Genomic DNA, 12,666 nt, shown 5'->3' on the forward strand with positions numbered 1-12,666 from the left:
CTGGCGGGTGCCAGTCTCAAACTTTGTTCCCTGATATGCATCTCTGCTTGCAGGCTTTCCCTGGACGCTGTCCTTAGCTTGGCCGGAACGCTGCCCTTTTGAACTTGGTCTTCTCCATGGCGAAGAGCAGCTAAAGTTGCTTCCCCTTGTGAAACGGAAGGCATTGTGTCCGTGGCCAAGCTTGATGCCAGCTGTGGGGCTGGGCGGGGAGAGGCGGAGAGCATGTGGGCTAACAAAGTGGCTTAATCAGGAGCATCGGCTTCCACCCTAAGTCTCCAGTTCCCAGATCCCCCGATCCTCAATGAAAGAGCGGTGTCCAAATAGCCCGCGCTCTATTAGTAGTACTCCCGGTCCTGATGTCACAGCAAGGACATCACAAGGAGGAGTCAGATTACACTAAGACTGGGCAGTGCAGCATGCAGCGGGAGTCGGCGCTAAACCAGAGCTGGATTGTATCGGGGGAAAGCCTGTCTTTCAAGCCTTGAGCCAAGGAGGCTCACGCCGCTCGCTCTCGGAGGCTTGGAAATTTCCACATCATGTAGGATGAGACAGACTCGCTCTGCTTCACGCGGCAGCAGCAGCTCGGCGCGGGAGCTAATGCTGAGCAGTACCCGGCGGTGGAAGCTGGAGTGCCCAATTAATGAGAAACATAATGTATTTTGGTAAGTCTTTTTCCACTCCGCCTTTCTTCTTTCGCGACGGATGTCAGCGATAACCTGGGAGAGGGTTTTGAGCTCTTTCCTTCTGTGGCTGTGCCTAGACTTCGCCTTCGAGAAGGACAGTGGAGGCGTTTCTTTCTCCCTTGAGAGCAAAGGAGACACGTCGATTGCCTCGGGAAAGCTGATTTTCTTTTGCCGGTGGTAGCTTTGCCGGGCTGACCTGTCTGCAGAGGGAACGACGGCTAGTCCCCATGCTACCCCCGCCCTTCTACCTTCAAAGAAAACCTGGATGCCAACCGCTGTTGCAGGGGTGGCGAAGCGTGGGAAGTTGGAACCAAACTTAATGCCATAAGGCACAACCGGGCTTCGCTGCTCTGTTAAAGATTTGCTGCGCTGTCTGTAAACTATTCCACTTTCCCACTTTACAGAGCTTTTACAGAGAAAATCGCTGCTTTCTTTGCAGAGCTCTGGATTTCACTGAGTATATTATTTTCCCCCTTCCTGCCATATTCCCAGTGATGGGGATGATCTTCCCACCCAAAACACGAGGCGAAGATCTGGTATTCGTGATAAGTGTGCGTGTAAAAAAAAAGCCTTCCGAAGTCTGGGAGCAGTTCAGCGTTTAGGCAGGCTTTAGGTGTGATGAAGCCTTTCTTCAGTTGAAGATGGTTGGTTGCATTTATTCCAAGGAATATGATGTAGCTAGGAAGTCCCCGTCCCCCCCATTTAACTTTAAATATGAGCGGCAGACAGATAGACAAAATAAGTGGATTAGAGTGTTCCAACAAAGGGGGGGGGGCTCTCTTGGAGGCAAATGATACAGTATAATAAAATTATAGCTTGCCACTCTGATATGTAGGAAAGGAACTAATATATTTGAAAGGTAAAGGGGGAATATTTTTCTTTCTTTTGGCTCAGTAGCTTAGTGTTCTAGCAAGAATTTAGTGCAACTGATTGATATGCAGTGATACATTGAGAAAAGAACTGAGGATGTGGCTATATATTTCTTTCATTAAATATTAAATCCAAAGTTGACTTGAACTTCAGGAGGTAGCCCTTTGATGGTTTTTTGTTCTGCTAATATCAGTTCCCCTTGATTTGGACTAGGAAGTTGGTTATGAGACCAGCATGTTTCATACAGCACTTTCCTTTTACTTTAGCTAAAGTGTTCACTATCCTGAGGATACCCAGCACTGAGAATGGTGTGCTCATCTTCAGAAAACTTTTTAAAAATTCTGGAAAGCCTCTCCTGCAAGTGAGGAATGTTCTGTTATATCATCCACAAAGGAGAATTGGGAAATTAGTGAGAAGCTACAATTTTTTTCAGGCTTTTTGTGTGGAGCTGTCAGCTCAATGTTTTCAGAGATTTGTAAGAAATTAAATGCAACTCAAAGTATTTTGTGATCATGCAGTAAACAGAAGGGAAGTTATAGTGCTATGCTATGCAAGTTAACACTTGCTGAAAAGCTGTGAGAATTTTACTATAATCAACTTATATTGCTTGCTTTTCTTGAAATTTCCCCTTTAAAATTGGTAGTATGAAATGTGCTGCCAGCTGAGCTTTTAGAATAGATTCTCATTACTGAGCTATGCAATACCTTTGCATTTGATCTTGGCAAAGACCTGTGATCTATGTTATGTCTGATCACAGCTGCGGGATCAGTATATTACTAGGTATAAGTCTTGTGTTCTCCAACAAATAAAATGAATCATTAGCAATGTTTCCATTTATGTATATCCAAGGTTCAAAAGCTTAATATTTCTTCACCATGGCTTTACTGTTTAGTCTTTCTAACCTCTTAAACCAACATAATGTCAGCTATTCTTGCATTGTTTTGAATATGCATTATGATCATTTTCTCACTTTAAACATATTTATGTTTCCTGAATTGGCTCAACTAATTTGAGGGGAAATATGCATTCCTAGCATTTTTTTTAATTCAAATTGAAAGATTCCATATCTTTTTTTCCAAGTACCAAACATGTTCAGAGCACTGACTGACATCCCTATTTTTCTCTAGCTATTTTGGTAACTATGTCATTCACACTTTCAAAGTCTAAAATTTGACACTTCACCTGTCCCTATTAGGAATCAAGTAGAATGAAATAGACTTGGCTAAGGACAATTTTGACTAGAAAAAAGGATAAAAATAGGACATTGCTATTTTATGTAAAGGAATAAGATATAAAGGAATGGATAACTGTGGTTAAGAAAATGACACATTAAAGCTTGCATTTTTCATGTAGGTATTTAATGTTAAATAGTATTCTATTTAGAATAAGTTTCAGTTTTTTTGAAAATCTTGTTAATTTCTGCTAAAAATAATTTTATGCAAAACATTAATTTTATATATGTATGTATCTATGTGTGTGTGTATCTATGTGTATGCATGCATGCATGCATGTATGTATGTATGTATGTATGTATGTATGTATGTATGTAGAGGGAGGGAGGAGAGAGAGAAAGAGAGAGAGAGGAGGGAGGGAGGGAGGGGTTGGTTTCCTTCACTTCTGTAGGCCTTTTCTGTCTTCCTCCAGTAAGCTATAGATTATGCCTAAGGCTAAAGTAACTTTTTCTGCTTGGCTTTTTGCTATATTTTGGCATTAAATTGTCATCTTTAAAGCAGCACCTTTCTTATTTATATGAACATCAGGGGTAGATAAGAGGAATATCATTTTCTTCTTTGCTCCTTGGATATGTGAATTGGCAACATTTAGATCCCACATTTAGTTCTCTAAGGAATATAATTTTGTAATTTCAGCAGCATTATTAATTCTGCTGAATCCATTGAGATTGGCAAGTTGAGGGTCAGAGTGCTTGTTTCATGACACTGACAGGTTTTTTTTTTAATATAAAGTGCTCAACTTTTTCTATACAATTACTGGTTGCAGCTGGATAGCATTTAGGTTGCATCAGCCTCATTGAATACAATACTTATCAATTTTATTAAGAATGTGTTGGGAAATTACGATTCTGTCTTATCCCTTCAACTGATTAATTTCCCCTCCTTTGGCAAGGTAGCAGACAAGTCTTTGAGGTCTCAGGCAGAGAAGGATCTTTTCTATATCAACATTATTGTCATCTATGTTAGTATAAGTGGGAAATAACATAAAATAGTAGCAAGCCATATTACATCATAAATTATTATTAAAAAGAATGAACTTAATTGCACTCTCCAAAATTGTTAATCTTTATTATCAAAGGCTATTTGCTGTGAATCTTCCCAAGACCAAAAAGTCTGCTTTTTGGTGTTCTGGAGGGTCTCACTTCATCCTTGTGCAGACAATTCTACATAACAAAGAGATACAGTTAGGACTAATTTTTCATCTGCTTATAACAGGTAATCTTGAATTTAAAAGGTCTGACATAAAATTTAAAGTACAGCTTTCTCTTGGGAGTTCAATAGATATTATTAAAATATATGTATCCCAGTCTGCTTTAATCAGAAGAAAGTACCTGCTTGCTTATGCAAGGCCCATATCATTTTGTGGTGAATAGCTGAATGCAACAGTCTTCCTTGTACTCAGAAACAGGAAGGGGAAAGGCATTTCGACAGGGATTAGAATCCAGGAGAATGTTACTCCATTGACTGCAGTCAGAATACATGTTTAGGTTGCAATTACATTATTGTGCATGTGTCTTAGGAAACCCAGCAATCTACACAGTAAAATAGCAATACATATATTGTTCAGATAGATTACTTTGCTTTGTAGAAATATTCTTCTGGGGGAAAAAAGCTACAAAAAGACCCCTCCTTATTTTGATAACTCATTTTCTTTAGATGGTTTTTTTGTTGTTGTTGCTATACTGTCATTTTGAGTAATTCTATGATATTCTCATTTTTATCCCTGGGTTTTATAGTGAATTATGTTACAACATTATGCTTAATATATCTGGATCTATTCCATTTTGAGAGGCTGCAATTTTTGTAAATAGTACAGAGAAACACAGAAATTTGTTACATTTCTTTTACACAGTTCTTTTCAGGGGCCAGTTCTCTCTCCCTTTTAGTGAACACAGTTCTGGATATGATCTTGTCTTCTTCATATTCTTTCTTTGAATATCACCTTTTACTTTTGCCATAGTTTTATGAAGGAAAAATTGATAATGGATGAGTCTAAAAGAAAACAAAATGTTCTTCTCTCCTGAACCTCAGAGACACGCAAAAAAATGTAAACTGAAAATGTGAAATAAATCACTTGCCATTTCATAGAAGTACTTCTAGTTGTTAACAAGCTGCAACATACATTGGGGAAAATTCTATACAGTGAAGTATTTCTATATGAATGAATCACAGCAAATCCTTAAGAGAGCACATTAAAAATAAAATGCTTTTAGACACTATTTATACTGAGCTGTTCCCTCTGTGGTATTTTACAATCAATGTGTTCAATAAAATGCTGTAGTTAATATATAATGGATGTTGATTATAACAATAGAATGTTTCTTAGAATCATCAAGTTACAAGAATTTTGAAATTCCAAAATATCTTTTAGTGTGACTGCATTTGTTGCAAAGTGTAGTATACATTTCTGAATCTGGGAATGTACAAATGCATAAATGAGTGAGAGCATTACAAGGAATAACAATCCATATCACATCATTAAAAATCCCTGTTATAGCCTTTATTTAAAACAGAATTCCTATTTGCAGACATTTTAAGAACTTTTATTATTTAAAGAGATGTTTCATGAATTCCGATATTGGAGGAATCCAATAAACATTTTTGAAGCTGCATAATCTCTTAACATCTATCTCAACAGTTTTACACTTCATGATAGGAAAGGCAACATCATGGTTTTGAATGATTGAATTATATGGAAATAAATATTTGAAATGATGAGGTGTATGTTGATCACATTGCATAAAATATTTTGTCCAAGTCACCCTAAATTCTTATCCTATCTCCATTGCTGATTGCAATGCAAAACTATTTTACATTAGAATAATTAATATTAATATAATGCTTAGTGAGCATACAGTATTTCCTCAGAATGAAAATCTTTTCATCTGCATTATTTCAGTAAACCTTCAGTAAACAACAATCACTTTTAGAGCAATCAGAATGATTACTAGTTATGGAATTGTACCTTAGAAACTGGATGCTTTAACATTATACCTGATCTACTAAATCTTGGCTCTTCGTATCAAGTCTACTTAGACCAATGGAGATGAGAGTAATAATAAATAAATTATTCAAAACAGAAGAAAGAATCAGAAAAATTCCCTGGGTTTTCTGGCAGTGGAGAATATGGAGATACATAGAGATTCAGTTATAATGGCCATTATGCCTGCTTAAGACAGAACTGAGTTTATATATTCTGTTTATAGTTCACAGTTACACTCTGTTCTTTAAGCAACATATTTCAAGCCTAGACAGATAATGTAGGAGGTTCTTTTTTTGTAATTATTATAACAATATCTGAAGGCAACATAAAGGAGATTCTATACCTCTTTAGTTTCCATGCACCTAAAGGGAAAAAAAAACTTTCCATAGCCTTTACAAAGGAAAAGAAAATAATTTTGAGCTTGTATAAAATGTGTGTATGTGTGTGTATGTGTATATGTATGTGTGTGTGTGTATTGTGTGTGTGTGTGTGTTTATACATACATACTGTATGTATATAAATCAGAGACATCTTGAGGTCTTATAAAATTGAACATGCCCTATTTTGCATTGTTTTTCTTGAAACAGTTGTGTTCCTAGTAAATTCTGAATGTTTTGGCTTTCCATGATCTTCAAAGAGATCAATATGACATTAAGGTCTCATGATTTATTAATAGAATATTCATATTTGCAAATAAGTTTGCAACAAGATTATGTGATTGACATTGATCTTGTCAATGGATAGGAAAAGTGTTTTTATTTTGTGGGACATGACTAATATGAGTCCATGAACCCTGCTATTTTACACGTGGAACTCTATGTTTTTTTTTATATTGTGGATTATATAGATAGTCCTCTATTTACAACAGTTCATTTAATGACTGTTTAAAATTACAATGGCACTGAAAATGTGACTTATCACTATTTTTCACACTTACGACTTTTGTTCAGATGCTTGGCAACTCATTCATACTTATGACAGTTGCTGTGTCCCAAGATCATGTGATTACTTTTTCCAGCCCTTTGGGAAGCAAAGATGGGGAATCCAGATTCACTTAATAACATGTTACTGCCTTATCAATTGCAGTGATTCACTTAACTGTGGCAAGAAAGTTGTAAAATGCAGCAAAACTCAATTAACAAATGTCCCTTTTAACAACAGAAATTGTAAATCAAGGATTACCTGGATTCCATTATTGTGACAAAATACATTGAGAGGGACACAAATATTGCTCATAATTTTAATCATAAGGGGAATAACTACTTTATACTAGGTCATAAAACTGAATGAGAATTATATTGGCCTTGTTAATAGGAATGACTATCACAAATAATTTAGACTAAAGTTCAGGGTTGCAACAAAATTTCATAGATGAATGGCAGCATTAAAAGTATAATGAGATGTGGAAAATTAAATCAAAATACTCAGAAAAAAGTAACTAAAACTGTATATGAAAAGTTGCTCTGTTTAGTTGTGTCATTAAGTAATTATATAGAAAGTGGAGTATATGACAACCTAGACCACTGTTTTAGATATTTGCTAGACCAAAAGATTTGTTCCATCTATTATATGTAATTAAGGAAATCCACAATTTTGCTTAAGAAATATTAGTTTCTCATATCACATGGTACATTTACATTTTTATATGCCAGAAATTATTCATCTTTTGCCCAGTCAAGGTTCAACACTTAACACCCTCTCAAGTATCTTAATGCTTGGGCCAGTTTACAAAGTTTGCTGTTCTTTCTACTGTACCTTCTTCTTGTTCAACCTTTAATAATAGATAAGAGCAAACTGGCAGCCAAGAATATGAATCTGAGAGCACAAAACACGTTCTATATAATAGAAACTTTGGTTTGCATCCCATGAATAACAAAGACCTTGAAGTCCGAGTAGAAGTCAGTTAAACCAAGATTATCCCAATTCTGTTTCTTATTTGAAAGCTTCTAAAGTGAAACTTTGAGGGTCCCTAACCTAATCCTTAATTTTGCAAGATTCTCTTGAATCTTGTTAGATCATTAACATCTAGTAATAACCAATTGTACATCATGATATTGTGCCTCATATTTACTTGCTGCTTTTCTGCCAGAGAGGAAAAATTTTTGTATTAGGCAATTAGATTTATATGCAATTTATACCCATTAAGGACCATTCTATCTTTATTTGTAATGATGACACTAAAATGATATTTTGTGGTAAAGAAAAAGAAATATTATCCTACAATGGAGAATCTACCGTTTCATTTCAATGTAAAATACCACTCCCAATTTCTTCCTTCACTATTTGCAGCATAATCTCTCTTTACATATAATGGTGGAAATTTGCACTGTGACTGTAATAGTTTAACATTATGTTTAATAATTAACATAATTAAATATTTAAAATATTGCAATAATATTTTGCAGTTTCACATGCTACATTTTTTGTTTCTTAAATGTCTTTGAACATGTGTTAGTGTTGTGTGATGTGGTTTATGTACTCATGGAAGATAATGAAATGTACTTTTCACTAATTATGATTATTGCCTTCCAATATCACAGTGTGAAGAATAATAGTCATGTCAAGATTGTTTTATTAGGAAGTGTGCATTTGTATGTGCAGACTAAAATGTTTTAAGAATGAAAGAAATCAAATGAATAAGTGAATGAATGAATAAACAATAAACAAAAAAGCAAACAGGTTTGCTAACAGAGTATATAACTTTCTGAACCACATAAACTTCAAAGATTTCATAACAACTTTCTAGCTATATTCACACATAGTTGCACCACATTTATTTTGGAAATAATGTTTAACCAAAACAAAAATTTTAAAGGCTTTTGTTCTGAGTATAAAAATTCCAGAATTAGAACCTATCAGATCAATTTAACTAAATTAGGAATTTATAGCTTTGAGATGTTGCTTAACTATAGTTTCTAGTAGCCTTTATGAGCCTGATGAAAGCCATAAATGCTAGATTTGGGAAGTTCAAAACATAGTTAAGATAGGTTTAAACTTGTACCAGTTTTTGGATTCTGATTTTTTAATGTGGTATAAGCATCAGTGGAAGAAAAAAAAAGTAATGATTGCAGCCCTTAAAATTCTGGAAACAGTTCCTAGCAATTCCTGAAGATGTCAGAACTGAATCTGTAGTATTCTACTTGGGCTTGACACTGACCCAGGGTTAAAGTTTTGCAAAATTGAAAAGTTGGAAGCTTACAAACAAATCATGACAGTGGAAAAATAACTCAATGAAGAATAATGCTTGTTAGCCTTGGAGAATAGAAATGATCTGAAACATTTACTACTAGCTCAAGCACCCATAAGATTTTGATTAAATAGCTTTAAAAAGATTCAACCAATTCAAAGAACATAACTGAAAGATATTGAGTACAGTGTGTGTTTGAAACTTCCAAATATTTGAATGGCAGATATCAGTAAAAATTGTGCATTACTCATAAGCTCCGTGTCAAAGACATCTGGCTAACTGCTATTGCAAATCAATGACGAAGAATTAGATTTTGATTCACTGTTAGTCACTATGTAAGATTTGTTCTGATGCTGATCTCTTGTTCTGATGCTGTATGCAGTTATTATGTAAAGGTAATCCACAAATTATCACATTCATGACAATACTAGGTAATTATTTATCACATAAAGTACATAAAATAATAGACAAATGGCCAGTATTTATGTAAACCTTATGATAAGAGAAGGAACCCTTCAAAAATTCACTTGTGAAACTGTGTGTTCTAGTAATGATATATGAGTGGTATAAGTATGACAGGAGATTTACAACAGTTATTAAAGCTTAATATGTTATTAAGGTTTAGCAATCCCCCAGTCCTCTTTATTGGGATAATTTCCTGCAGATAAAAGTATTTGAATTTTTCTTCCTTATTCCAAACAAGTTCATCTAAATAATCTAATAATCAATTTATTCTATTAATACTCTTTATCTAACTTCTGACAGATCTAAATTCCCGTGGAGCTGCAAATCACTCTTGAGGCTGAAATTATGCAATTAAATTGAAATTATTGGGTCCCTAAACATTCTTCCATCAAAGCTACAATCTAACAATTTAAAATAGTCTGTATAGAATTGAGATCATTTTGGTTGATGCATTTGTGAAAATTGACTCTGTTTACTGTGACTAGGAGCAGGAAAATGTGTATCTTGGTTATCAAGCTCAGCTTGAACTGTCTTATGATTTATACCCTCAAGTCTTTTGGTTTTTAAGGATAATGTTGATGATAGCTATTGTACTATCTGTTAAAAATAAGCATAGGGCTATTGTAGTTTTTAAGGGCCCTTTAGCATAGAAGTTTTATTTTTCTAATGTATATTGAAGCTAGTTCATACATTTATGGACATGAAATTTAAGATCACATTTGCTTATTTATTTGAAATTGGGGGTGCAAAATTAACTTTTTTTGTAAAAGTAATCAGACTATAGGTGTATAGGTTTTTTTTTTCTTCATTTGTTGACCTTGCCTACTCTTGAGCATAGTAACTCATGAGGACAGGAAGAGATAATGGTTGTGCTTTCCAGTACTGTTATCCTTGCTCATAGTAAGGATCAATATTTTAAAAAGAGTTTTGACAAGACCTTTGGTTATAAATGCAGAAGGAAAACTGGCAAGCAACTTATCTTGGCAGAGCATTCGAGATCAGTGCTTTGTCACTGCTTTCTTTTGCTTAGCCAAGTCATTTTTCAGACCTATCTAAGGCTCTGTCATTTTTACAAGCCATTGTCATTTAGCAAATGACAGTCCCTGTTTACACATGGAAACCAATTCAGTCACTTTCTGTTAACAGCATATATTTATCTAAAGCATTTAGTATGTCACTGATTTGACTATTATACAAAAAGCATAAAATGATCTATTATTATTGGTAAGTGCTGCTGGCTGCATTCAAAAGCAGAGACATTTTCAAGGGCGTGGTTACATATTACCTTATGTCCAGAATCTTTAGAACAATCAGTTTTGCAAATACAGTTCTTATGATTCTGTACTCATCTAATCTAGAAAATTGTGGGCGGAATAAAATTCAGTATATCATTATGCAAAAGACAATCCCAATAAGATTTTTGCTTTCTTTTTTAACATAGTGAAAAAAAGAGCCCAGGATAAAGCTAATGTTGATATGAGACAGGGAAAAGCAAGAAGGACTAGGCAGAAAAGGCCTACCCCCCCCCAAAAAAACCACTTCCTCTGCCTCTATTTTTAGGAGGGGTGGGTGACAGGGATAACCTACAACAATTCTTTCCTCTGCCTGACTCTGCTCCTAAGAAAATTCATATCATGTGTAAGTAAATTAGTGAAAATTTATTTCAATTTATGATCACCCAGTAAGTGTATTATCTCATGTGGTTGTTCCACAGGGCAGATGTAGTGACAGAGAAGACTTGCTAGATGACATCGTTTAACTGATGGGACTTGATACAAGCTGTATTTGTCTGATTGCCAGGGATATCACAATTTGTTTTGGTTTTACTGCTTTTGAAAATATGTGTGGTGATATACTTATAACACTGTTGCCACTTTGATGGGTTTTTGTTTTGCAAATGTACATAGCAAAATGTTGCGTTTTCTACACATGCTAATAACAGACCCTGCCAGTATTCAACTGCTGTGTGCACATCTCAAAAGTTCCCTCAAAGTATAATTTAGTTGTCAAATGACTATAGTACAGAAATTGTGATGCTTCTTACCTGACATATATCTTAAGCCAAGAAGTAATTCTGCAGACAATCCAAATTTGTACATTTAAAATGATTCTATATGCAGTCAGCCTCAAATATATATAAAAACTGGATCATGTTTGGTCATTATAATGTGTAATGATAACCATGGCAGTTTTATTCAAAAAAGTGGACGTATGCGGTATCTAAAGTTCATTTTATCTTTAGAACATGGCAAGAGTCGCAAAATAATGTAAGTTTCATAAACATCAATTATACTTGATTTTAGATTGTTTGTGAGAATAAATTTAGTTATTGCTTTTAGTCTAATTCTATTTATTGGCATTTAAATTAACATAAATAACACAGCTATTGTTTTACTGCATTTTCAATGCTTGCAAGCTTGTGTAAGTTCAAATATGGTTAACATATTTATATTATAACATTTCAGAAAACATTGAAGTCTAAACTGTTTTGTACCTTTGATAATTTCCCAACAGTTTTTTTTAAATATTTGAAATATATAAGCACTAACAAAAAAGAAATACAGATACTTCAATGATAAGATTTGAAAAGTATTCAATTTTCTGAGGCCCAACTATCAAAAGATCTTTGAATACTGTTATGAATCCTACTTTATATTCTTAGATATCTAAATTGGACCTGTGTTAGAATTCCCTCCATAAGAGACATTCCAGCAGTTCAAAGTTAGGAGAAATATAAAACAGCTCTAAAAATTCCATTTTTTCCAGTTGATGGGATTATATTTTAATTAGTCTTATTTGTTACTTGTTATTGGCTCGCATTGCAAAGGATTTATTAGCTATTCCCCAGCATTTTGGGGTGGGGGGATTGCAAAGGATTTATTAGCTATTCCCCAGCATTTTGGGGTGGAGGAATGCAAAGGATTTATTAGATTTTGTAGCTCGGACCCGAAGCAACTGGAAACTCAACACAAAACACTTTCTCCCTCCATGCCTCTCTCTTTTTCCCTTCCCTTCCTCCGATTGGTTGGCGGCTAACTGCCTCTTGAGCCCAAAAGGCCGGGGTGAAGAGTATCTCTCCCAAAGGCCCATGAGGAAGGGCTGGGGACAGAAGAGAATGACAAACAGCCAGGTGCCTCACAGCAGAGGCAAAGTGATGAGGTGGATGACTGGGGGAGAAACCCTTGGGGCGAAATAGGCAGGTTAAGAGCAGGAGGACAACAGTCCCATTCCACGCTAGGACGCGCA

The 12,666-nt window shown here is 35.0% G+C and overlaps 1 protein-coding gene across 2 annotated transcripts in view; it reads left to right on the plus strand.

Moving 5' to 3' along the window:
• The first annotated feature begins 465 nt into the window (after positions 1-465).
• Positions 466-12,666, plus strand: part of ZNF385D (zinc finger protein 385D) — a 195,347-nt gene continuing 183,146 nt past the window's right edge. The window contains exon 1 of one of the 2 annotated variants that reach the window (XM_081932221.1): positions 466-662. In XM_081932221.1, the coding sequence (XP_081788347.1) occupies positions 641-662 (22 nt within the window). In that variant the 5' untranslated portion in view covers positions 466-640. The remainder of the gene's footprint in view (positions 663-12,666) is intronic. The other variant, XM_081932222.1, reaches the window with a different exon arrangement.

Source organism: Natrix helvetica (genome assembly GCF_964273705.1).
Source record: "Natrix helvetica genome assembly, chromosome: Z".
Taxonomy (NCBI): domain Eukaryota; kingdom Metazoa; phylum Chordata; class Lepidosauria; order Squamata; family Natricidae; genus Natrix; species Natrix helvetica.